The sequence below is a fragment of the Idiotropiscis lumnitzeri genome, chromosome 2 (assembly GCF_059441095.1).
Source record: "Idiotropiscis lumnitzeri isolate Australia: NSW breed Sydney's pygmy pipehorse chromosome 2, RoL_Ilum_1.0, whole genome shotgun sequence".
Lineage (NCBI taxonomy): Eukaryota > Metazoa > Chordata > Actinopteri > Syngnathiformes > Syngnathidae > Idiotropiscis > Idiotropiscis lumnitzeri.
Genome location: NC_142392.1, coordinates 28,072,146 through 28,099,495, shown reverse-complemented (window position 1 = coordinate 28,099,495; position 27,350 = coordinate 28,072,146). Strand labels below are relative to the sequence as shown.

Sequence of the window (27,350 nt, the reverse complement as noted above, 5' to 3'; positions counted from 1 at the left end):
AATCTTCCTGCATTCCAATCCTGAGGGTTTGGTCATTAGCATGGTCCAAACTTCGGTTACACTTAAAGGATTTCATACATTTGACTATGAAAGGAATATAAGAGTTTGAGCTTAACATAGTTCATTAGATGTTGCTGCATCCAGTGTATGAAAGTGTGAGACTGTAAAGTGCTGAGCGTGTGACTGGTGGAGCGGAACGGTGTGTGGGGTGCGAGAATGGAATGTTTCAGGACAGATGGTGATAGCCGCAAGGAGGGAGAGAGACAAGATGACTCGGGGGGCAGTGGATGAAGGAGCAGCCATCAAAAGATCACACGCAGGAGGAGCCACGGGATTCGGTGGGGGAGAAAGACCAATGAGAGCAAGCTAAAGTTAACTGCAGGATACACATAGCCAATAGAATCATGCCAGGATGCCTTTGTCTCTGTTCCATTTGCATATTGTATAGTATGAATCATTACTGGGCAACTCGGGGGTAGAACACATTCGCTGGTGGCAAGAGAGGTGTAGAGTTGTATTGAAAGGGACCCGAGACCCAGGTGCCATGTAGAAAGTCTGTGTATTGGGAATAAATCCACTCGTGCGTGAAAATGCCGGCTTCCTGATACCTTTCTATTGCAGAACGAGCGCGCATATTGTTGGATGAGTGAGAGTTGGGTAAGGTCGCAAATTGGAGTCAGATTACTAATTTGAGTTTACATTGGTTTAAAATTAAATTCTAACATTGTTATAAAGATAAATTCCAACAAGCTATATCATCCAACACTCACTCAGTGGTGCATAAGTGTGTTTCTGGATATTATTTGTCCAGTCGTGGTGTCATGGTATTTTGATGGGGATTCATTCAAGTAGGACGAAGTCGGAATTCCTTGAAGGCACAGGTGTGAAATGCACTGAAGTAACTGAAGAAAAAGTAAAAAAAATTACGATTGTTTAAGAATGTGCAAGAAAGAAAAATGTTGACAAATGTTGAAAATAATGATATTTTCCAGGAGGTATTTATTTCTTTGTTGTTTATTCATTCAATTCTGGACTTATTTCAATATTTGAGTATTGTTTTTCTTTCAATATGTCGTATATTTTGTCTTTGAAGTGTGGGTCCTTGCTGCCTTCCGGAGAGGCAGCCGAGCAAGGCTGGATTGGTGATGGAAAAGAACTGGTTCGAAAAAGATTTTTTCTCGTCACATGCTGATGTCAAAAGAAGTCTCCCCAAAAACGTGCGAGCCCCCTCTCAGACATTCCCTTCTTATAGGGAATGCCCAAATAGGACATGAATATCTAATTTTCCCTTGTTGCGTATGCATTCCCATCCCGCTAGTCTTCGGGATTTCCGTCCAAAAGTCCCCCAGAGGGAGAGCAGATGCGTCTCCCCGTTGACACGACCAGTCTACTCGTGACCACCTTAAATTACTTCCATACCCTGGAAGGTCACTGACCTGGCGAGAGAATTGCCCCCACCATAAACAATGCTCAGGCCTATTTTCTCTCAGGGCAGTATCTGGTTACATCGGAACTTCAGAACCAAGACTGGTCACTTCTGTGAGCTCCAGTCCCTTCATAGTTTCATAAAAAGAATTACTTCCTATATCTATATTTGGCCATTTAAAAATACACGACTTTTTTTTTTCATTTATTTCAATTCATATTTAAGCTTGCTTCTGTAATAATACAATATTTATTAAATTATTTTAATATGTAAAATTATCAACAATTTAAACCTTTTTATTTCACACTTGAATATTTCTTAACATATTTGTTCTTTTGAATATGTGTGCAATTTAAATTTAAATAAATCCATCCAGCCATTTTCTGCCGCTCATCCAGGGTCGGGTTATTGAATTAATTTTTTTAGTATTTTTTACAATTCAAAAATTATTTCAAGATCAGGACTCTTCTCAATGAGTTCAATATTTCTAAAATGTTTCTATATTTGTTATTAATTGAATTAAGTTTGTATGTGGTTTCCAATTTTAATATTTCCCTATTTCATTATATATCTAATCCAATGTATAAAAAATATAATATAGCATGAAAAAAAATATTTGGTATATTTGACAAATGATTTAAGTTTTTCCGAAGTGAGATTCTGCTTAGCAACAAACCCCAAATGCTTGATAGAGCTCAACCTAGAAAGTGGTTTTAGCTCGTCAGAAATTTATTCAGAAAGCGAAATATTAAATATATCTGAGGGGATATTTGAAGAGTTTGAGTTATGTTCAATGGACCATACATATACGAGCCAGCCAAACACAGCGAGAAAACCAGCGCTGACTCCAGTCGCCATCCGATTGCCAAGTCCTGACATTCCAAAACCTTTGAGAGAAACTGAGACGATTTGCGTTTCTCGGTCTGGTTTTTTTTATCGTTCAACTTCTCGTTCAGTTTTTCACCTTTTCACACAGCGTAATGAAGGCCAGTTGAGCAAGTTGAACAAGTGATTTTATTGATGATTGTGGAAGGCAACGATTTCATAAGCACAGTTTCTTCTCACACCTTTTCCATTAGGTACGATTAAAAAGACAACTGAAAAGCATAATGTTAAAAAATGTTATTCCAGGCAAAGGCAATTAATTTTATTTACATGTTTTATGTAAACACAAAAAAAAATCATCACTCAGACACATTGGTTATTCTGGCACTCATCCCATTGGCTGAATGTCAATAAAAGAGCTTTGCAAAATTACATTTTTCAAAATCACATTTACATCTTACCACAAAGAGTCAGTTCCTTCAGTTTTTTTTTTGTCCATTTTTTAAGCTCCAAGGATTGCTTGCAATTCTCGCCAGCACAATTGTGTCTCTCAGCACCCGTTTTAGAAAAGAATTTTTTAGCACAAACGCTGCAACTGAATGGCTTGTCTCTACTGTGCGTTCTTGTGTGGTATCGTAAATGTGACTTTTCAGAGAAGCATTTCCCACAAACTGAGCAGGAAAAAGGTTTTTCACCACTGTGTGTTCTTGTGTGACTTGTTAAATATGATTTTAGAGAAAAGCTTTTACCACAAACCAAACAGGAAAATGGTTTTTCTCCAGTGTGTGATCTTGTGTGATTTATTAAATCAGACTTTCGAGAGCAACTCTTGCCACAAACTGAGCAGGAAAAAGGGTGTTCTCCAGTGTGTGTTCTTGAGTGAATTATTAAATCAGACTTTCGAGAGCAACTCTTGCCACAAACTGAGCAGGAAAAAGGGTTTTCTCCAGTGTGTGTTCTTGAGTGAATTATTAAATGAGACCTTCGAGAGAAACTCTTGCCACAAACTGAGCAGGAAAAAGGTTTTTCTCCACTGTGTGTTCTTGCGTGGCTTGTTAAATGTGTCTTTTGAGAGAAGCTTTTTCCACAAACTGAGCATGAAAAAGGGTTTTCTCCAGTGTGTGTTCTTGAGTGAATTATTAAATGAGACCTTCGAGAGAAACTCTTGCCACAAACTGAGCAGGAAAAAGGTTTTTCTCCACTGTGTGTTCTTGCGTGGCTTGTTAAATGTGTCTTTTGAGAGAAGCTTTTTCCACAAACTGAGCATGAAAAAGGTTTTTCTCCAGTGTGTGTTCTTGTGTGATTTGTTAAAAATGACTTTACATTAAAGCTTTTGCCACAAACTGAGCAGGAAAAAGGTTTTTCTCCACTGTGCTTTCTTGCGTGGCTTGTTAAATGCGACTTTTGAGAGAAGCTTTTTCCACAAACTGAGCATGAAAAAGGTTTTTCTCCAGTGTGTGTTCTTGTGTGACTTGTTAAACTTGAATTTTGAGAGAAGCATTTTCCACAAACTGAGCAGGAAAAAGATTTTTCAACACTGTGTCTTCTTGTGTGGATTTTTAATTGAAACTTTTGAGAGAAACTCTTGCCACAAACTGAGCAGGAAAAAGGTTTTTCTCCACTGTGCGTTCCTGTGTGCCTTACTAAATGAGACTTCCGAGAGAAGCTTTTGCCACAAACCAAGCAGGAAAATGGTTTTTCTCCAGTGTGTATTCTTTTGTGGTATGTTAAACTTGAATTTTGAGAGAAGCTTTTACCACAAACTGAGCAAGAAAAAGGTTTTTCTCCACTGTGCGTTCTTGTGTGCCTTACTAAATAAGACTTTCGAGAGAAGCTTTTGCCACAAACTGAGCAGGAAAAAGGTTTTTCACCACTGTGTGTTTTTCTGTGCCCTTTTAAAGACAGCTTTGAAGTGAATGAGTCAGTGTGACATGCCCTTTCACCTTTGGCTTGCCCATCATCATCATAATCATCATTAGTATCATCATCATTGTCATGGGCATCTGATAATGTGTCCTCATTATGTACTTGTGATGGCCCCCAGTGGTCTTCATCACCTTCTGTTGTCATGTGATGACTTGAGCTGCTGCTTGCAGGCTCCGCCCCTCTGTTGTCCTGACTCTCATCCTTGTTTTCATCTTCAGTCTTAAAAGGGACAACGTTCACTGGTGACTTGTTGATCTCCTCCTCCTCCTCCTCCTTTTTGATGTGAGTCAAGTCTGGCTCCTCTTTCACAGAACAGAGATCATTTTGTCTGACGTCTGCAGGACACAAAAAGACAAATTTGGTTTGGTCAAGTCAAAGCTCAGGCGGCGACTTTGTCTTATATTGTTTCTACCGTGCTACCTTGACTTGTGCCCGCCGCACACGGAGCAATGCGTGCGACCCCGATTTGGACCAGACCATGGGGGCATTTCACAAAATTACGTCCTACGATGTAAACCTCCCTTTTGATGCCCGATTTCATTCCTGACATGGTCACAGACGTTTCTGGAAGCGAGCTGAAGTTAGCACACACAGGCTATTGTGTGCGTCTGATGGAACACCTGTTGCTGGACCCTAACTTATTGATGGGGGCCATCGCAGCATAATGTCATTGATAAAATAGGAATCCTTCAAGCGAAATATGTTTTCAAGTATTTCATTTTGCATTTATGGATAGTTTCATCGTGGGTACTTTTTGCTTCCATTATATTCTGGATCCCTAAAAGAATTAAAGGGGCCCTGGCATCAGAGTCGCTATTTATTGTATGATTTACGTTTGTTTTTTTTTTTACCCAAAATGACATTTATCCTGCGAGTAAGTTCCGACATTACCCTTTTTATTTTTATAAAATTTCTGTTTTGAAATAAATTTTAAAACAAAATTACGTTTGAAGAGTAAAAGTTCTTACACATAAGCATTAAGCAACAACACTTTCACTCTCACTTTCATGTTGACATATTTGAATAATGACTGTATATTTTAAAGTTATCCAATATGTATTCAAATTCGACGAAGATACACCAAAATATTATGAGTTCACTGAATTATTTTGTAACCGCAATGATGTATAACAGCCATAGGGTGTCAGTAATGAGTAACAAAGTAACACAACACCTCCCATTGTTCCGTCATCATTGTCATTTGGATAAATTCTCAAGAACTTTGAGTTGTGGGGGAGATGCAAACCACCTGGGCCACAGGAACTTTATTACCAGGAACTAAAGGTTCCTGGACTTGTTGGTAGAAAAGGGGGTTGTGGCGTACTCCCTTTTTAAGCCCATAGTAAGCCAAAGATGCAGATGCATTCCTTGCAGCATGTGCTTGTTCACTGATGAGATCCGTGCAACCCTGGATGGATGCATTCAATGTATTTTAAATGATTGGATTGGGTGAAACTACGCACACGTGCACAGAACAGTGCAGGGCCACCGGAGGTTCATTGACTCACCCGACCAAGCCAGTACAAACTTCATAAATAAATAAGACCAATACGTATTTGATTTAAAAAAAAAACCAACTTAATATTTTGTTTTATCCACTAAAATTGATCAACCGCCATTGATGTTTTCGCCCCAGTGTGCATATTTTTTGAGTCAGGCAGAATTCCTTCCGTAAGGAATTGCTTGAACAAGATATAAAACCCAGAAAATGTAAAATGTGAAACAATCAGTTCAAATGTTAAACTGGGAAAAAACACGGAGTTCACCCCCACTATTGGTTATTCTTTGGCATTTATTTTCTGCACTGATTTCATTTGGCAAAAATAAATGTTCAGCAGACCTGCAAGTAAAAGGCAGTATTTAAAAATAAGGCGGCAATAACCTTGGACGCATTTCCCCAAACAACTTAATGTTGTGATGCACATTTTTAATGATAGAAAGTCGTTCTTTACAAAGCAAATGAGAGTAAGACGTGGACAAACCTGCTTTGAGTGGCACAACACGAGGCTGGTTGCAACCTTCACCCAGCAGTTGAAGATGTTGCTCGTTCTCTTCTTTTATTCCACAAAGTTCCTCTTCGTACTTGGGTGTCGTTCTTGCACACATTTTCAAATGATAATTCCAAAAAATCCACACTTGATCTCTGCTTGGCGATGAGTCATGTGCCTCTTTTCGTTAGCGGCTAGCTAGCTAACAAGCTAAGCTAACTACGCCGAAAAGCATCAACGCGCGAAGATGAGGTTATCGGGACACAAAGACTTAATGAATTATGTCGTAGTCCTTTAGAGTAGCACCGGACATCCTTTGAGAAAATTACAGTCAGTTCCACACTAAATCAGAAGAATTTAGCGGTGGGATTTTTTGTTCCGGTGTGGACGGGTCGGTGGATGTGGTCGAGGACCTTCGGAAGCTGCGCGCTTGCTTATGACGTCATGATTTAAACACGTATTTTTCAAATTTATTTCTTTGCCTCTGTTTGCTTTTACCGCAGGCTCTTCTATTTTGATATATATTTCAAATAATATTATAATTCGGTTGTGATTTCTTTTTAACAAAATAACTAAATTAACGCCACATTGGCGAGTCAGCTCTTACGTCACTTCCGCCTATGCCCCGAGAAGCCTTACCTGCTCCAGCAGTGGGAGGTTTCGTTTCTCCGACCGAACTTGCAACAATGCTGTGGTTCACTCGGGCTGCATGAATATAATGTCTGTGTGCCGTTATAGCGAGGAACACCTTTCTTCTATCAATGACTCTGCAGACGTGGCTGTTGTCAAAGCAGGTTTACTGATACTCAAAAGGGTAAAACTGTGAAAATCAGAAATGAAATACAATTACAAAATGTATAAACAAATTGTACATCACATTATGCTGTATATAAGCATCCTAGACACCATCTTAAGCACTCTAATGTTCGTGAGTAGCAAGCTACAAACAACACTGCTACGGGCCATTTGAAAATTACAGCCGGCAAATATACATCAAACCAAACAATTCCGCTTTTAAACACAAATGAATTATACGCACCGGCGATGCAACCTCGAAATAAAGACATGTGCGATCTCTCAGGACGGCAGAGAAACGTGCGTCGTCGTGCGTCGTTGTCGTCTATGTGCAATACTGCACGTCACTTCCGCATTGTAAAAAAAAAAGGCACATTAGTTGTAGTTACCCGTAATTTCCTCTAGAGAGCATCAAAGGCATTTGAATATGTTCAAACAGTCTCAGAACACCGACACACAGAAACAAACACAACTTTTACTGCGTAACAGAACACTCCCCGTCTGGCGTGATATGACGCCACTAAATAACCTTATACATGTTAAGACGCAATCAACACAACAACTTCAGAGATAGGTCTAGTAAACACTTTAGTCCCATCTGTCTTAGCGACTTTAACCTCTACTGTCCGGACTTTACCATCTTTTGAAGGAAACACCTGTGTTATGAGTCCAAGAGGCCATTCGTTCCTAGGCATACGACTGTCCTTGAGCACAACTGTACTCCCTGGGGAAATGTTAGGTTGGGCAGACTGCCACTTACGGCGTGGCTGTAGTGTAGGCAAATACTCCCTCTTCCATTTGTCCCAAAAGGTGTTTGACAGGTGTTGGAGCTGGCGCCACTGACACTTGTAGAGGTCCGACACCGAAGTTGCCTGCTGGTGCTTGAAGAGAGGTTCCTTTCTGAGTGAGCAAGGTAGCCGGAGTCAGAATGAGTGGGTCACTCGGGTCAGCTGACACGGGAACAATGGGCCTTGCGTTTATAATGGCTGACACCTCTGCCATAAAGGTGACAAGAACCTCGTGAGTGAGTTTAGTGTTCTTGAGTTGGAAGAACATAGTGTCCAATATTCTCCGCGCAAGACCGATCATCCTTTCCCACGACCCACCAAAATGGGAAGCATGAGGTGGATTAAAGATCCATGTACAGTCTTGTTCTTTCAAGTAAGCTTGTACAGTTGCATTGTCCATGTTCAAGGGGATTTTGAGTTCTTTGCATGCACTGACAAAGTTTGTGCCCCGATCAGAGCGATTGGTTTTTACAGATCCTCTAATAGCCAAAAACCGTCAAAGTGCATTTACAAAACTTGCTGTGTCTAGTGACTCCACCACTTCAATGTGGACTGCTCTTATACTTAAGCATGTGAATATGACGGCCCACCTTTTGTTTTGGATAAGGTGTCCTCGGGTTCTCGTCTTAGAAACAAACCATGGGCCAAACACATCTAAGCCCACGTTTGTGAATGGAGGGTCAGTTGAGATACGGTCTGGAGGGAGGTTAGCCATTTTCTGTGTACTTAGAGGAGCTCTGAGGTGTTTGCAAGTGACACAATGGAAGATGATTGTGCTGACCTTCCTCTTGCCTCCAACAATCCACCATCCTGCAGCACGTACCGCTCCTTCTGTGAACAAACGACCTTGGTGACGAGGTTGTTCATGGTAGTGTCTAATGAGAAGCGTTGAAATATGATGGTGACCAGGAATGATGATGGGGTTCTTTTCGTTTCCGTTGATGCTTGCGTTAGTAATGCGACCGCCTACACGGAGGAGTCCATTTGTATCCAAGCAGGGATCCAAGTTCTTTAAAGGACTGGTTTTAGAAAGTTTGTCTCGTCTATGTATACACTTGATCTCTTCTGCATACATGTCCTGTTGCACTGCTCGGATGGCAACATTTTGGGCTTGATTAAGCTCAGTTAGAGTGGGCCCTGTTTTACAGTAGTGCCAGCCACGGCACTGTTTAGGCCCACAAGAGGATGAGTTGAAATTGTGACTTATGTGCAAGAGACGAGCGAGTGCACGAATGAGAGATTTCCAAGTGGAAAACTTTGAAAACCTGTGAGAGCCAAGTTGTTTAGTGCTGGCAATGGTTTTAAGTGTGGACACTTTAGGTCTGACTTCTACATCAGTGTTAGGCTCAACAAGGTCATGAGTGTCATTATCAGGTTTTTGACTCTGGAACAGAATGTCTGAGCCAGTGAGCCAGTTAGTAAGAGGCAGTTGATACACAGCAACTGGACGAGTAGCGTGATCTGCGGGGTTCTGACTACTGACTAGGGCTGGGCGATATGACCTAAAATCAATATCGCGATAAATTGGGCAATTTTACCTCGATAACGATAAATGCACGATAAATTCCCCCTGAGGACCAAAATCAAAATAAATGCAGAAAATGCATATTAACTGCTTTTTTTTATTGACCAACTGGTACACATTACTTTCAATGAAAAATAGAAGTACAAAAATCATTTGAATAAACATTCAAAATAGCTTGCTTTGCATGACTTGAACAATGTCACAAAGAACAGGAAAAAAAGGGTACCTCTCACAAAATCTTTTCCTGCAAATAGATTGTGCCGAGATGGTGTAATGCCATTTGCAAATGCTTAGATTTGTGTAAAGGTATCTTGTAAACAATATAAATAATGCCATGTGCAAAGGCACTAGTCGCCTGTAAACAAAATGCTAAATAAAATGAAAAAAAAAAAAAATCAATGGAATGCCAGTGCCAAACAAACGCGTGTGCTTCATCAGTAAAATGTGCCGTCTCGAGTACTCCGGTGCGCAGTCGCCACTTGTCGTCTATGTACTGCACATTTCAGGCTCAAACAGGGATGCATGTTGCGACTCGACCACAAGTCGGATGTGGATGCAAAATGCTCGACATGTCTCCGCTCCCGTCCCGATGTTGTCCATATCGGGAAGTGCTGTTTGCGGCAAATATTTTCGTACCTCTTGTCGGCTACGTTCCTGAGGCGTTTAAATCCTGTGCGCTCCACTGTAACTTCAGGAGCTCTATCTTTAGCTATGTGCTAGGCTATCCCGTCCACCACTGAGACGTTCTCTCGTATGGTTTCGCCTCCGTTAGTGGGCTGTTGTCACTTGTCCAACCTTGCTTCTCACTTTGAACTTTTAGCACAAGCTCCAAGTCAACAGCATGGTTGTGTTGTGGGTGGTGAAAAAGAAAAGGTTGGACGCGCTGTTTCAGGTGCTTACGACGCACTTTGTAGTTCATGTTCTTTTGCGCAAACATCGTCTTTATGGAACCCAAAACATTTCCAAACGACAGATGTCGAATTTCTTTTTGGGACAAGCGCGACAAGACCAATTTCAACTAACGTTACTTCGTCTTTAGCCGTGTCAGCCGCTTCTGAATTTGAATCGCCAGCTACGAACGCGTCTTGTGTTTACATTCTTCTACAGCGCCTGAGTCACGTGACTACATGCGCTGGAGCAGACTTAAAGAGGCATGAACATTGCCGCAGACAGAAAAGACTTAACTTTTTCATTTTTTTTTTTTAGACACCGAATTTACCGACATGGGCAAAATGATGTCGGTCATTCTAATAAATTTCGGTAACGGTAAATTTTCGGTTAATCGCCCAGCCCTACTACTGACTATGTAACGCCACTGACTTGGCTGGGATGACCTGCGGATTCTGTTGACACGGTTGCTAACATAGACATAAAATCTACGTCTCTCATTGTAAATATAACCCAAGACAACTTTACTGTCCGAGTAAAATGTAGTGTTGTCTAACTCAAGGTCAAGTTCATCTGAAATTAGATCTGCGAGCTGTACTGCTAACACAGCAGCACTAAGTTCCAATCTTGGTATGGTCTGATCTGGGCGTGGTGCTAACTTTGATTTGCCCATAACAAAGCCAACATGACAGTCTCCCTGAGCATCTGTAACTTTTAGATAGGCTACTGCTGCAATTGCCATGGTAGATGCGTTGGAGAAAACACACAGCTCATTTTTTAGAGCACTAGAGGGGGAAACGTCTGTATACACTCTTGGGATCGACAGTTCTGCCAACTGTTTAAGTGAGTCTTTCCAAAGTGACCAAATTTCTTCAATTTCCGGCGGCAGTGGAGCATCCCAATCGCCATTTTCAACAGTAAGCTCACGGAGGATGTACTTTCCCTGAATAGTGACTGGCGCTACGAAGCCTAATGGATCATAAAGGCTGTTTATTGTTGATAAAACTCCACGCCTTGTAAAGGGCTTAGTCTCATCTGATGTTCTGAGGGTGAAACAATCCCTCTTAATGTCCCAAAGAATGCCTAGACTACGCTGCATGGGAACAGAGTCGGCTTCAAAGTCTAAGTCTTTCAGATCTTTCGCAAGGTCTTGAGATGGGAAAGCTTCCAAAACTTCCTTTCTGTTTGTTGCAATTTTAATCAATCTTAGGTTCGATTTTGCAAGTGTGTCACGGGTTCTTTGTAAAAGTGACACAGCCTCTTCTACAGTTGGTAGGGATTTGAGCCCGTCGTCCACGTAAAAGTCGCGAGTGATGAACTGTCTAACGTCTGGATCGCACTCTGGCTCACACTGTAGGACAGACTGGTGTAAGCCGTAAATGGCGACTGCTGGAGAAGGTGTGTTCCCAAAGACATGAACGGTCATTCGATACTCTGTAATGTCTTTCGACAGATCATTGTCGCGGAACCACAAAAAGCGCAAGTAGTTCTTGTCTTCCTCTCGAACTCTGAAGCAGTAAAACATTTGTTCAATGTCCGCTGTAAATGCAACTCTTTCCCTTCTGAAGCGCATCAATACTCCCAGCAGTGAGTTGTTAAGGTCTGGTCCTGTTAACAACGTGTCGTTTAATGACACACCTTCATGCTTGGCGCTGCTATCAAAGACTACTCTAATCTGCTTAGGTTTTCTCGGATGGTAGATGCCAAACAGTGGCAAATACCAACATTCCTCTCCGTCTTTTAAAGGAGGAGCAATTTCTGCGTGCCCCTTTTTAAACATCTTGTCCATGAAGCTAAGGAAGTGTTCCTTCATTTCCTCTTTCCTTTTGAAGTTACGAAGCAGTGACATTAGGCGGGTGAGTGCTTGTGATCGGTTGTTGGGCAGTTTCGGACGTGATGACTTGAACGGCAATGGAGCAGTCCAGTTGCTGTCTTTGTCCTTTGCTAGGCCTTCCTCCATCGTTTTTAGAAAGGCTTTGTCTTTAATGGAGTGTGAGATGTGGTTGTCAAACCTTGTTTGTCTGAAGACGTTGCATCCTAAATGGTCAGGTTCACATGCCGTGCTGTATTCAAGCTGGCTGTTAAAAGGAACTTGTAAGTCACAATGCTTCTCTTTTACATGGTACACGTTTGGACATGGCTCAAACATTGTCGGGCGGCCTTTTTCTGTCGCACTAGTAAAGAGAGTCTTCACTGCCAATGTTTTGTGCACGCCTCCCAGACACACTTTTCCTACTATGACCCATCCAAGATCTAATTTTTGCGCATAGGGTGCGTTGTGAGGGCCACTTATCTGTTTGCGGACTTTGTGTACTCTTACTACGTCCCGTCCAAGGAGCATTAGAATTTGTGCATTGGAGTCCAGTTCGGGAATGAGATGAGCCACAGATTTTAGGTGACTGTAATGCTTTGCTGCATTTGGAGTTGGTATTTCATCCCTATCATTCGGGATATCTTTGCATTCGATGAGGCTTGGGAGTGGGATGTGGACTGTACCATCTAAAGCAGGGGTGTCAAGATCCAGTCCTGGAGGGCCGCTTTCCTGCATGCTTTCAATCTCTCCCGGCTGCAACCCACCTGATTCAAATGATCAGCTCATCAGCAAGCTCTGAAGAAGCCTGATAAGTATCCTGCTCATTTGAATCAGGTGGGTTGCAGCTGGGAGAGATGGAAAACATGCAGGACACCGGCCCTCGAGGACTGGAGTTTGACACCCCTGATCTAAAGCCTCCACTACATAGCCAGTGGCTCTCCTACCCATTGTGTCTTTAACACCTGAACAGGTACGTAGTGAGTAGGGAGAGCTTGGACCCAAATCATTGAACAACTCAAAAAACTCTGAGCGAACTAATGATCTATTACTTTGTTCATCGTGAATGGCATAAAGCCGTACTGCTTTGCTAGGACAGCCTGCAGGGTACACTTTCACAAGGCAGATTTTAGAGCATGATCTATCTGACTCGCTCTTACCACAAACCTGAGTGCATTTGGAGGCTATCACGTCAGGCTCTGCGGAAGTTGACTCTGTGGCAACCGGCTCCCCGCCATGCTCTGATGCCGTTTCAGCCTCTTTCTGCCATGGAGCTGGGCTTGGGTGAAGAGCAGCACAATGTTTATTGCTATCGCACTCAGAACATTGTACTTGCACCATACAGTCTTTAGCCATATGCTTGGAAGAGTTGCAGCATTTGTAGCAGATGTGGTTCTCCTTCAGGAACGTTTTTCTCTCATGTAGTGGCTTCATCCAAAATGTTCTACATTTGCTTAGAGGATGATTCTTTCTGTGTAGAGGACAAAATTTATCATTGGCCATTCTCCTGTCTGCGTTTGCTTGTGTGTCTGAGTCAGAGCCTGGTACTACTTCGGTTTTGTGCACGGATATTTCCCTTTGTTTATATGCTCTCCCAGGTGCCTTTTCTGTCTTGAGAAGAGAATCAGAAGGAGAAGCAAACTGAAAGCTTGGGTCGTTTCTAGCATTTGCTTCTTGTGTCACAAAGTCTACAAAAATGTTAAATGGTGGGTAATGAACACGATATTTGGTTTTGTAGTTGACCCCAACTGATATCCACCTTTCCTGCAAGTTAAATGGAAGCTTTTGAACAAGGGGATTTACTCCTCTGGCTGTGTCCAGGAATGAGAGGCCCGGAAGGTCTCCTTCATCTTTTGCGCATTGCATTTCCATCAGCAAATCGCTAAATTTTCTTAGCTTGACAGTGTCTTTGTTTGTGATTTTGGAGAACGTATCCATCCTTTTGAATAGCGCGTCCTCAATTGCTTCTGCTGAGCCATAACATTGCTCTAGCCTATTCCAAATCATTGCTAAGCCAGCAGCAGGATTGTTTATGTATATGGCTCTGATTCGCTCAGCGTGCTCAGCAGATTCTTTACCAAGCCACTTTAACATCAAGTCCATCTCTTCACTTGCAGTTAATTCCAATCCTCTGATAGTGTTATTGAATGAGCGTTTCCATGCTCTGAAACTTTGAGGCTTATCATTAAACTGGAGCAGTCCTGTGGCCACAATTTCTCTACGGGCAAAATACCTAACAAAGTCATTTACATAAACACCATTATTATCTATGTGCTGTTGGTAAGGTGTAGCATTATGATGAGAAGATGCTGACACCTGGTGGGACCAACTGGTATTGTCAGGTTCGGCAGGATGACTGAAGTTATTTGTTGCATTGTACTGAGAAAAGCTGCAATTCGGGAAAGACTGAATTTGAGGAAAATATGTCTTGTCGCTCTCTTTGTCGACTTGCACACTATGTTTTTGACTACAAGGTCGTGGAGTCTAACTGTTTTGTGGTGGCTCTGAAACATTTTTTATGAATGCGGCTTGGGTCAAGACACTGTTTTGTACGATCTGCTGTTTCGGAAGGAGATAGATTACTTCGTCCATCTAATTGAGAGGCAGCTGCTGCCTCTAAGACCTCTGCTTCAGCTATGGCTGAAGCTACATCTCGCTCTTGTTGCAGTAACTCAATAGACGCTTCCAGTTTAGCTTTTTCTAGTCTTAAAGTCACTTCTTTCTCTGCAAAGCTGAAACGAGCCTTTGCTGCTTCAGCTTTTGCTCTTGCCTTGGCTGCAGCAGAATCAGTTGAACTCGTCCCTGAACGAGTCTTGAAGGTAGCTGATTTGTCGGATGGCGCCTTCTCCATCTGCTTCTGGTCGGCCATAATTGCTTGCGTTGACCAAGTGACGAATGCTGGAACACTGCTGTATGCCTTGCTGCTCGAGGCGTAGTAGTGGTCAGCGTAGATTCACTTTAGTCGCGTGGATGACCGCCGGGTCCAGCCTAGATGCCGTCGGACCAGTGTGGATGTCGCCGCGTCAGCGTGGATGCCGCCGTTTTACTGTGCCGTTATAGCGAGGAACACCTTTCTTATATCAATGACTCTGCAGACGTGGCTGTTGTCAAAGCAGGTTTACTGATACTCAAAAGGGTAAAACTGTGAAAATCAGAAATGAAATACAATTACAAAATGTATAAACAAATTGTACATCACATTATGCTGTATATAAGCATCCTAGACACCATCTTAAGCACTCTAATGTTCGTGAGTAGCAAGCTACAAACAACACTGCTACGGGCCATTTGAAAATTACAGCCGGCAAATATACATCAAACCCAACAAATCCGCTTTTAAACACGAATTATACGCACCGGCGATGCAACCTCGAAATAAAGATATGTGCGATCTCTCAGGACCGCAGAGAAACGTGCGTCGTCGTGCGTCGTTGTCGTCTATTTGCAATACGGCACGTCACGTCCGCAAGGTAAAAAAAAGGCACACTAGTTGTAGTTACCCGTAATTTCCTCTAGAGAGCACCAAAGGCATTTGAATATTTTCAAACAGTCTCAGAACACCGACACACAGAAACAAACACAACTTTTACTGCGTAACAGAACATTAATATTTCCCGATTTCATTATATAAGCAATCCAAAGTATAAAAAATATAATATAGCATGAAAAAAAATATTTGGTATATTTGACAAAATGATAGTTTTTTCCGAAGTGAGATTCTGCTTAGCAACACATCCCAAACGCTTGATAGAGCTCAACCTAGAAAGAGGTTTTAGCTAGTCAGAAATTTATTCAGAAAGCGAAATATTAAATTTATCTGAGGGGATATTTGAAGAGTTTGAGTTATGTTCAATGGACCATACATATACAAGCCAGCCAAACACAGCGAGAAAACCAGCGCTGACTCCAGTCGCCATCAAGTTGCCAACTCCTGACATTCCAAAACCATAGAGAGAAACTGAGATGGTTTGTTTTTCTCTTTCTTGTTCTATTTATAGTTCAACTTCTACATCTGTTTTTCACCTTTTCACGCAGTGTAATGAAGGCCAGTTGAGCAAGTGGAACAAGTCATTTTATTGATGATTGTGGAACGCACCGATTTCATAAGCACCGTTTCTTCTCAAACTTTTTCCATTAAGTACGATTAAAAAGACAACTGAAAAGCAGAATGTTAACAAATGTTATTCCAGGCAAAGGCAATTAATTTTTTTATTTACATGTTGGATGTAAACACCAAAACAAATCATCACTCAGACACAATGGTTCTTCTGGCACTGATCACATTGGCTTTGTGTCAATAAAAGAGCTTTGCAAAATTCAATTTCATCATATTTTATTGAAAATCACATTTACATCTCACCACAAAGAGTCGGTTCTTTAAATTTTTTCCCTTTTTTTAATGTTCAAGGATCACTGCAATTCTCGCCAGCACAATTGTGTCTCTCAGCTCCCTGTTTAGTGAAGAATTTTTTAGAACAAACGCTGCAACTGAATGGCTTGTCTCCACTGTGTGTTCTTGTGTGGTTTCGTAAATGTGACTTTTGAGAGAAACTCTTGGCACAAACTGAGCAGGAAAAAGGTTTTTCTCCAGTGTGTGTTCTTGTGTGATCTTTTAAAATTGACTTTACATTAAAGCTTTTGCCACAAACTGAGCAGGAAAAAGGTTTTTCACCACTGTGTGTTCTTGTGTGTTCTGTTAAATATGTCTTTTTCGAGAAGCATTTTCCACAAACTGAGCAGGAAAAAGATTTTTCACCACTGTGTGTTGTTGTGTGCCTTGTTAACGTTGAGTTTTGAGAGAAGCTTTTGCCAAAAATTGAGCAGGAAAAAGGTTTTTCTCCAGTGTGTGTTCTTGTGTGGATTGTTAAATGCGACTTACGCAGGAAGCTTTTGCCACAAACCGAGCAAGAAAAAGGTTTTTCACCACTGTGTGTTCTTGTGTGGCTTGTTAAATTAGACTTGTTAGAGAAACTCTTGCCACAAACAGCATGAAAAAGGTTTTTCTCCACTGTGCTTTCTTGTGTGATATGTTAAACCTGTCTTTTGAGAGAAGCATTTTCCACAAACAGAGCAAGAAAAAGGTTTTTCACCACTGTGTATTCTTGTGTGGCTTGTTAAATTAGACTTGTCAGAGAAACTCTTGCCACAAACTGAGCATGAAAAAGGTTTTTTTCCACTGTGTGTTCTTGTATGTTGTGTTAAATTTTCCTTTCGAGAGAAGCATTTTCCACAAACAGAGCAGGAAAAAGATTTTTCACCACTGTGTGTTCTTGTGTGAATTATTAAATGAGACCTTTGAGAGAAACTCTTGCCACAAACTGAGCAGGAAAAAGGTTTTTCTCCACTGTGTGTTCTTGTATGTTGTGTTAAATTTGCCTTTCGAGAGAAGCATTTTCCACAAACTGAGCAAGAAAAAGGTTTTTCTCCACTGTGCGTTCTTGTGTGCCTTACTAAATTAGTCTTTCGAGAGAAGCTTTTGCCACAAACCGAGCAGGAAAAAGGTTTTTCACCACTGTGTGTTTTTTTGCGCCCTTTTAAAGACAACTTTGAAGTTATTGAGTCAGTGTGACATGCCCTTTCACCTTTAGCTTGCCCATTATCATCATCATTAGTATCATCATCATCGTCATGAGCATCTGATAATGTGTCCTCATTATGTGCTTGTGATGGCCCCCAGTGGTCTTCATCACCTTCTGTTGTCACGTGATGACTTGAGCTGCTGCTTGTAGGCTCCGCCCCTCTGTTGTCCTCACTCTCATCCTTTTTTTCATCTTCAGTCTTTATAGGGAGAACGTTCACTGGTGACTTGTTGATCTCTTCCTCCTCCTCCTTTTTGATGTGAGTCAAGTCTGGCTCCTCTTTCACAGAACAGAGATCATCATATTTGTCTAGATCCTAAATGATGCTCAAGGCATGTTACTTAAGGTTAACTTTTGACTAGGAAAAGCTAATCTAATAAGGCCAAATCGCTCCCTGATGGCACCCTAACACCTCCCACAGGACTGCACACCACCGCAAAAATGTAAAAGATCTCATATCAACCACCCCGGTCGCATCAAATTCACCCCTTGACTGGTAATTCTTTTAGCAAACCGACATTAACATTAAGCAAATTTTGATGCAGTCCATACGGAAGTGTGAGGGACCCACCGAGCCTCCGTCGGAAAAAACCCCCTCGTGTAGAGAGTGGGGAAAAAGAGGGAGGCCCATACTAACCAACAAACAATGTTTACAGATTGCCACAAATACAAAGGCCATGAACATGAAAACGAGCATAAAGGCTTCATATGACATGCTGAAGCACCACCAATATAAATGAAAGAATAGTCATGCAGCAAATACAAATGATATCAAAACACAGTAAACATGTTCCACAGTGCCATGCCTCCTGTGTGCGTAGTTGTGTGCTTGTGTATGTGTTGTACAGTCCATTGCACTGATAGAAAAGCACGCCGACAAACAGGACAATACTGGTAAGGGCCCGCAGCCCATAGTCATTGGCCTCGCACCAACGTTTACAGTCCCCTCAACGGTCTGCAGGACCCTGGCCAGTTCCTTTGTGTCCTGTAGCAGTAAAAGCATCATAAATCTCCTTTGACCCCCCTTGGATCCCATCCAACCTCACAGCCATATTCAGGGCATGATTGACTTGCTCGGGCAACACTTTAGGAAAAAACAGATCTGCTGGTCGCATCCTACAACACTCATAGGAGTCCTCCATGTCACTTGCTCCAAGCGGGGTTCCAATCTGCATCCACCTCCAGTTACACTCCACCTGAAATACAACAAGCAGAAACACTCCACACAAAATTGAGCACCTGAGGTGCCAAATTAAATCATTTTCAACATGAGAAATAGGCACATTCCAGGACGTAGATGGCTCCAAGGCCGCTGCAGTCTTCAACACAGCCACCGTCTCCGGAATGCCCCCCTTCGCCCCCAAACTGTACCAACACTGACTCTGTCAAATAGGGGAGGGTGCAGAGACAGCAAAAAATTGGGGAAGCCGCGGAGCGGAGCCCAACATCAGTCGAACTCCGGGTCCACAACCCCTCCGGCAGAGATGCAAACAGGACTTTCGCTTCCGAGTGACCCATTCCCTGTCCCGCATAGTGTCGAGAAATTTGGTAATGTTCCAAAACAAATGAATTTGTAATGGGGCTGAAATACGCTACCCTGATAGTGAAACAGAGTATTCAACATCTGAACTGAAAACCCGTCAGTCGTCTTCACCATGGGGCCTAAGTCTTTAGTATGATAATGCGCGCCGTCAGTTAATGTGATTTGTGGCAGGCGAACGTAGACCATTCATACTGTCTCCTCTGCTCCGGAGCAAGGCGCACATGCAAGGCAACGCCGGTAGACATAACAAACACCTAATCATCATGTAAGATCTATTTCTCACCCTCGATTTTGGGTGAATGCACACTGGCAAACCAAATCATCGTAACTCAGTGTTCAATGCAAAGTATCAATTGGTGGTTTGAATGAGTGGAGGCGGCTACGCCACACAGACCTGAGCAGAAGCAGGACGTACAAACCGCGGGAGGATGGAGACCCTGGTTTCAGAGCTGCCCAGTCTACTGGAATGGAGGAGAGCACAACGTATGCGTCCCCCGGCGGATGTGCATAGTCAAATTCAGTCCCATCTGGTAATGCCACTCAAATACCAGTGTTAGTTTCATTTGTGTGGTGTCGGTCCACTGCAGTGACTCGGGCAATCTCCAGAAGTCCACAAGGGTTGACAGTCTTGTTGCTCACTGCGATGTGCAGAGGGAGCTTGTAAAGCCTGGAATATCTTGTCCCACCATCAAAAACTGTTGTCCATCTACCGTCACCGGAATGCCGGGACCTGCCAGTCCTTGAACGCTGAGGCTCCTCGGGCACCCCTATTGCGGAATGGGGGTCCCAATCTGGTTGAGGAGTCAAGTGTGCTTTGAGAGGCCATGGAAGCGTTGTCAGAGGAGTGGGTAGCGGTGGAGCCCCCTCGCTGGTGGAGCTCTTTGTGACAGGCATGGCACTGGACCACAGGATGGCACCTTTCAGGAAGTGGCTCAGTATGGACAGCTCATCACCCAGTGACCCAACACCCCACAGCAATGGCACGTCCCACTCACAACCCATGTCTATAACCACTCCTACTTTTGTTACGTGACCTTGCTGACCGGCTGGTGCGGACAACAAGCCTGCTGTGGCGCTGCATCACCAGAACCTGGCGCAGGAGCAGCAGAAACGGAAGGCGCAAGCGCAGTGGGAGCTGTCTGTATTAGCCGCAGCATTCGCTGCCCCCCACTTATTTATTTTTCCTCTTTTTTTTTTTTTCCTTTCCATATTCTTTTTCCTTTCCCAGTGAATTTGCACTCTTGGCCCTCTGGACCCGCAAATGTAGCAATTCTCTTTCTACATCCAAGACAATATTTCCTTTCATTGATGTCGTGCAAATTGACGCAAAAATGTGTGCACTACTCAAACCGATTAGCAGTTTCTCATTGACGGACTGTTTCGCATGACGTCAGTAACGGGAAGGGGCACGCCCTTAAGGACGGCCACCTGGAACAGCTGTGTGGTGATGACACTATTGGACGGGTCACTGGCGGAAGTTTCAATCCATTCACGTCTCGCCCTGGCAACCTGTCTCCCATAAGAGCTCACTAACCTAATCCCTCATAACCATGACTAGATGTAATCAACTCACAATTAACAGCACGTGTCATCTATAAATTATTTTAAATTATGTTGAATCCCCTAAAGGTCTGTCTTGTAAAAACAAAAATTCCTGGCTATTAATCATCCAAACCTAAATTATTTCTCCCAATAGGTATCCTCATCATATTTTACCTATTCCGATGCCAATTGGTTTTGTCTTCTATTTATTATTCCCTTTTAATTCCCATGAACACATCAACCATAATTTAGCTATTCTTTTTCAGCTAACTCTTATATGACCCCGTTTTCCTCAACCAATGAGTCACTAGCCTTTAAACTGGATTATCTGCAGACTAAAAACTTCTACTTTACTGTATATCAAAAGTCCCCTCATAACATGACAATTCGTCATATTCCCATATAATTACAATCTCAAAATGCCATTCCATTCATTGAATTACCTCAGTACAACCGTCACCAAACTGAAGCATGCAACATTAGACGTATTTTGTTTGGCATGACCGCTAACCTTGCGTGTTCTGTTTTAACCCAATTGTATCTCTTATCAGTATCGCTGTTTCATTAGTTGCTGCCGGTCGTAAAAAGGAGGGGTTCAGGGAGGAATTTCACTCTCAGGGGCAATCCCAAACTTATGTTTCCAGTACATTGTGACACTCTAGGCTGGTTTATTATCCTTCTTATTGCAATTTTACTGCATTCAGTCTTCCACGAGACTGAATACATTATAGTTTTTCTCTAATAGTTAATCGTAGTTTGCCACTTTAGCTTTTGCGCTTTCCATATTGCCAAGTCAGATTCCACGCATCATGCCTTTATCCTTTTAAGATCTTGGATTTCTCTCTTTAAAACACCCCTACTTGAATTGAAGATTAATTTCACCCCAATGATTTTGTAGCCAATTATCTTTTTATCGTTCTAAATTTGCTTTAGTTATTATCCAAATTTTGAAATATATTTTATGCTGCATCTTTCAATGCAAACTACGACGCACACGCGTTAGCTGTTTTGATGACCTGATGACACTGCTTAATAATGCAATCGCCTAAGGACACATGGGTTTTTTAGAAGGGGCACTTCTGACTACAAAGGACCTTGCACTGGTTTATAACTATCACCCCTTATCTCCTGCGTGGGGGCTGCCTGACGTCCTGGTCCCACAGTAGATTGAGGTGAGACCCCAGCACTCTGCTTGCATTCTTCCTGCTGGGCCCAATCTTCAACTCTTTCACCTCAGCATGATCATTGTTGATATGTCCTGTTAACACTTAAACATCTTTACAGGCAAAAACAATTATGTGAACAAAATACTGCATCCATCTCCCCCCTTTGACACATGCCCCACATGTGTCAACACAAATAACAATAAAAACAGACAAAACAGCAATTCCAGATCATCCTACCCGTGACGAACCAGACTTAATTTGTTGACCAGCCATGTCTCCTTCTGGAATGGACACTCACTTGAATGCTGAAACACAACTGGAACTAACTCACGCAAACAAATCACTTTCCATCCAGTAGCTGCTGCCGCAACCTGCTTGACATGGAAACGGCTCCAACAAAACACACCTCAATAAACAAACGACAACAACCCACATCATACAACTCAAACATCACATAATCTCGGCTCTGGAATCAGCAGCGTCCATCCTGTAAATCAACCTGAATTCATCATCAACAAAATCAATCAACCATGAAAAATAAATGGTTAGGGTTAACAATGAACAAATACAGCATATCATTCTCTCAGAAGGTGATCCGCAACCTGCAAAATTATCATAAATCATAAAACCAACACAGCGTCTGTTCCTTTAGCAACGGCTAAGCATTCAAGCTGAAAAAAAAAGGTTAAAAAACAAAACATTCCACGAAGTCACAATTGTCTTTTGGTCTCAGTCTCTGGCACGAATGCCATATGTAGGGTCACTGTCCAAGGTTTTTCGTCTCATAGTCGACATCTGTGTCACCTCTCATACAGTCCAAAGTCATTCACAGCTGGTACAGTCGTGTCCAGCACTATTACCGCAATAGGCCTTCTCCATTTGACTAATTTGGTTGTCAAATGGTGCCATAAGATGTACCACTTCCAAATTATTCGTCCACACAGATTTGGTCAAGAACCGTCACCAATCAGTCAGTGTATCCCATTTGTTGAACCGCACAGCTTATGCAGTATATAGTTCCAGGAGAGAGGAATTTATCCTCTTATCTTGTTCACATCATCTCCAACTCTCGATGCACTTTTCCTTGAACATCTTCACACATGCCTCTTCAAGCATGCTACCTTTTATCAATTAAACAATCCCCCATGTGGTTGATTGACTCCCATTCTCAATATATATAGTCTAAGTGTATTTTTAATGGTGGCCACCCACACACACACACACACACACACCGCACTAGTGACTGACACATTTTCATCCTCTCACAAAACCTTTAATCACACGCAAATGAGTCATTTCACAGAATCAGAGCTAATTTTCTTCAATCAACAGCTCCAATCCACCATTACCAGTATTATTGCTTTCCCCAACTCCTTTTCAACTAATTGTAGTCCAATAGATCAGATGGATATCAAGTGCAAGACCTAATTTACCTTGAAAACAACTCCGCCTCCTCATTGGCTCTAATCTCTTCAAATTTATCCTAAAATGAATATCGAATTGTATGTTAAAAGTTATTCCCGTGGCCTTCCAAAATACACCTATAATCCTAGAACGTGGTTCAAATCCCCCTCTTTGTTTGCTTCAATTGTTAACAAAACTTTAATACCTAAAGTTGTGCTGTATCTTCAAGTTCTTCTGTTTAATACATCTTGGAATACAACTGTTCTTTTTCTTCCCACATCCATGTGTTTATCTTCTCATTTGTAGTCATCCCGAACCTCTCTTGCAGGTTGTCAAACTCTATTTTGTTTTGTCTTGATTTCCTACTCGTTTATTTAATTATTTGTATTTCCTCAATGTCAATTTACTACGTTCATGCCTCCCCTTTTTCTAGTTCATTTTATTGTTTTCTGTGTGTAATTCCTTGGTGTTGTCACATGATCTTAATTACAGTAGTTAAATGTATATAATTTCTTTCTGTTTTGTAACTCCCTATAAGATTTCTCTGACTAAAAGTTTGTGGTCATTCAAATTCACTGTTCGAGCTGCAAATTGTTCATTCCTAATCAATCTACGAAGGCTTTTTTCCTCAAGAATTAATCCGTCTAGCTAACTATGGGAAGCCTACAATACCCCCCTTTAATGATGCCTCAAATGAACAGTTTGTTTTGTTTTGCTTTTTTATTTTTATTTATTTATTTATTTATTTTTCCTTTTCCCATGCCGCTGTCAACCAAGAAAGTATTGATAGAAATGTATCGCCTAATCATCTGATCAAATCTGGTGATTCATAATTTACCACTGGCTAATTCCAACTCTGCTGCATTAAATCCCACTGTTAGTTGTCGCCACGTGTATATTTTCCTTCTATTTTAATTTAATTCCATATGACTGCTACTCTTCTAAGATGTAACTCACAAGTATTTTATAAATCAGTTGCCCTATACGAATAGTTAAATTGTTTCCTCTTACTAGAGTTCGTATAGTTAGATTGAGTGATTTAACAGTCCAGCCACCTGCAGACTGAATTGAAGACAGCTCAACTTCCATTACATATTCTAAGTTTCCCAATCAGGCCATTTGTACTCTGCTTCTTCCACCCAGGCTTTATGAACCCAACTCAGTGGGGGAGGCTGAGCTCCCCCCTTTGCCACCCCTCGTTGTTCACTACCTCAAAGCAAAGGCAGAAGACATCTTCTGTTGGGGTCAGAAACAGGAGGTGAACGCAGGATTCTGGATCGGCCTGCTAAAATATTTAGACATGTTAAATAACATTCCATTTTTTCAAAGTCATTAGTTATGGCTAGCCTACTTGTAACTGCATTGTCCAATTCATGGAATTCCATGTTGTATACTCTAGTATTTCTGTAGTGCTGTCTGGTTCTGGCCATATTTAGCAAACATTTTCCTGCCCCTGACCAATTAAATCTCTTGACACCACACGTAACTTACTCAACTTCCCCAAATTCTTTTTTCTAACCATTCTCACTGTCCGCCAAGAAAATATTTCACTGAATCCCTTCATTAAGCATTAATTTTCCTTTGTTCTTCCTTAGGACGATTCTCAATTCTCCATTTTGCACGTATGTAAATTACTCGTCTTCTCATTGGACGCCCTCGCGTGCAAGCCTATCCTAGACGCTCACAGAAGGAAAAAGAGAAGGGGGGGGGGCCGCCTCACTTGTTCATACGCCAACCACGCGGCCCAAGCTGCCAGGGGTTATGCCCCCTGCCAAAGGCTCCAGTCTACCGGCCGCTCCTCCCTGCCAATTTACAAGCAGGCAATCTCAAGCCAACGGTAACAGCTCCTACCCCCTGAACTTTCCACTCGTTCCAATTCACTTACGTTTTTCTTACTCAACCTACCTTGCCTCTCAGTTAGAGAACCAAATTCTGCCCCCGCACCTCAGGTTTGACACCACTTAAAATTTCAAATTTTTTGTTTTTCAAGGCACAATTTTGATAGAAAATTCCTTATCGATCTCGTGATGCACCCCTTTAACCATTTTATGACTCTTTCCCCACGTTTTGACACACAAACAGACGCAGACAGACACAGACACGGGCCCACTCCATAGAAGACAATGTTCACGAAAAGAACAGACACAAACAATAAACTGACAACAATTCAATCTATTTCATTTTGGCTTATGATAATTCTCGTTTTGATGGCTATTTTTCTCGAAGCTATTTCATGTACACAACCCTCTAAGGTTGGCGGCCAACGGCCACGCGTGCACGCGTTCACGCGCAGCGCCAGGACGTGTGCGTGTTTTGGATTTTCCAATATTCAATCATTTTTGCCATCCTTATTTTCTTCATCCTTATATTAATACAATCACATTATAGTTAATATTATTATCGGTACGTCTCTATTGATTTTCAAAGCGCTTGTCTATCATTATCATTACTTCTGCAGACTTTCAAACATTTCTATTGTGTGCCCATATCATTCATATACTGGTATACCATTATTAAACCCCCTAATTAGGCCTAATTTCCACGTACCCATATCACTTCATAAACCCCTGCGTACATCCTTAGCCAAACGTGGACCGCAGCCAGGTTCTTGATTTTGCGTGGCCTTGACCAGAGCGCATTTGATCACCGGATATGTCTCAAACAGCGGAATCGAACCGGCTTGACAAGGAACCTCCGTAACATACCGATCACAACGACAGCTCCTGGCTCCGCGCCGTCAACACTGAAGTGCGTCTCGTGCCTCAAATGCGCTCCATGCCTCGCTTGCCCAAACGATACGTGATAGCGCGCGTCTCTACTTCTGTTCGGATTTCTCTCATGCCAAACTGTCCGAACTTCTCATCTCATCATCTCTTCTATTTCATATCTTCTCTTCTTATCTCATTAGTGGTCTTTTCCGCTCATAATTTCCTGCAAAAATTTACACCCTGGCCAGGGTCTGTACTCAAACTAAGCCTTTCACGACTATATAATCCATAGTTCGCTTCTTAGCTTTTCAACAGCAGTCTCGGAGCTTTCCACTTCTTGTTTCTCATCTCTTTGACCACTCCCGCACAAGTCTCTTTACTTAGTTTCTGTCATCATTTTTTTTTTATACTTTCCTAATGTTATTGCATAGTGGGTTACTTCGTGTCCCCTCACTAAGGCTCCATTTACTTAGTTTCTTTCATCAGTTTTTTTATACTTTTTCTAATGTTCTTGCATAGTGCGGTTACTTTGACCTTTTCTCATGTCTTAATCCTTACAACGGCCTTTCCTACTCCAAAAACCAAGACATAGGGACAGCATTTTCCATGACCAACCAACCAGCAGACCCACACGCACAAGCTCTCTTTAACTGCCCCAGAACCCCCGACCGCTCAGACACAGGCGCCCAACATCCATTGTGAGTAAAAGCAACTCACCTCTAGTTCAGCCGGCCGGCTGTTGAACGCCTGCACCCCAGCACCCGGAGGCCCTCGCTGGAGCACGAATCCTGTTCGTGACGCCAAAAATGAGGTAAATTTCGTTGTTGATGTGCGGGTCTGGCTCAGCTCCCCTCCGGACAGGTCGCCAGGCAAGGTTGGCTTGGTGATGGAAAGAAACTTCTGACACACACCGGTGGTTGGAAAAAGAGTTTATTGATCTCAGCTGATGTCAGAAGTTCCCAAAAGAAAAAGGTGTCTCCCTCTCGCGCCTTCCCTTCTTATAGGGAAGACAAACAAAAGACATGAATATCTAATTCTCGCTTGTTGCATAGTCATTTTTATCCTGCTGCCTCTCAAACTGCACCCCCGTGGCTGCGGGGCACAGACTCCCCGCCGTTGCGCCTTCCCGGCGCCAGACCCCTCTTTTGTAAACACCCTCCTCGGGACGCAGATAACCCCTGTTCAGCTTCCTGACCCCCCTTAGATAAGGCTAAAGTCCCGTGCCTCTCAGGGCGGCAATCTACGTGTCAAAGGGGGGGTCAGGAAGCCCTGGGGGAGTTCAAAGCAACAGTTGTCATGGCCATAAAATAAGTTGTCTAGGTCAGACCTTGTGAAAAAACACTACAACTTCAAAACAAAAATGTGGCGTATTTTGTTCGCCTGAGTGAACACACGGAGAAACAAGCAACTTTCATGAGAAAAACCGCAAAGGTAAGG

The 27,350-nt window shown here is 42.4% G+C and overlaps 3 protein-coding genes across 5 annotated transcripts in view; 1 reads left to right on the top strand and 2 right to left on the bottom strand.

Annotated features, from left to right (window-relative positions):
* Positions 1-27,350, bottom strand: part of LOC148342186 (uncharacterized) — a 334,990-nt gene that overhangs the window by 104,429 nt on the left and 203,211 nt on the right. The gene's annotated exons all lie outside the window — the stretch shown is intronic.
* Positions 1-27,350, top strand: part of LOC148342192 (uncharacterized) — a 100,553-nt gene that overhangs the window by 7,333 nt on the left and 65,870 nt on the right. The gene's annotated exons all lie outside the window — the stretch shown is intronic.
* LOC148342194 (uncharacterized) lies at positions 2,563-9,106 on the bottom strand. Of its 3 annotated transcripts, XM_088287560.1 has the most exons (4): positions 7,205-9,106; positions 6,805-6,985; positions 6,160-6,272; positions 2,563-4,512 (listed from the first exon to the last, which is right to left on the bottom strand). In XM_088287560.1, exon 4 carries the CDS (start codon positions 4,319-4,321, stop codon positions 2,702-2,704), a length of 1,620 nt encoding a protein of 539 aa, XP_088143686.1. In that variant the 5' UTR covers positions 4,322-4,512; positions 6,160-6,272; positions 6,805-6,985; positions 7,205-9,106; the 3' UTR covers positions 2,563-2,701. The 3 variants fall into 3 exon arrangements, with proteins under 3 accessions (XP_088143686.1, XP_088143687.1, XP_088143688.1); XM_088287561.1 differs by having other exon boundaries at positions 6,805-9,106; XM_088287562.1 differs by lacking the exon at positions 6,160-6,272.

Excerpts from the sequence above, each read along its gene's own strand:
- LOC148342194 (XM_088287561.1), bottom strand. The coding sequence starts at position 4,321 with ATGACAACAGAAGGTGATGAAGACCACTGGGGGCCATCACAAGTACAT.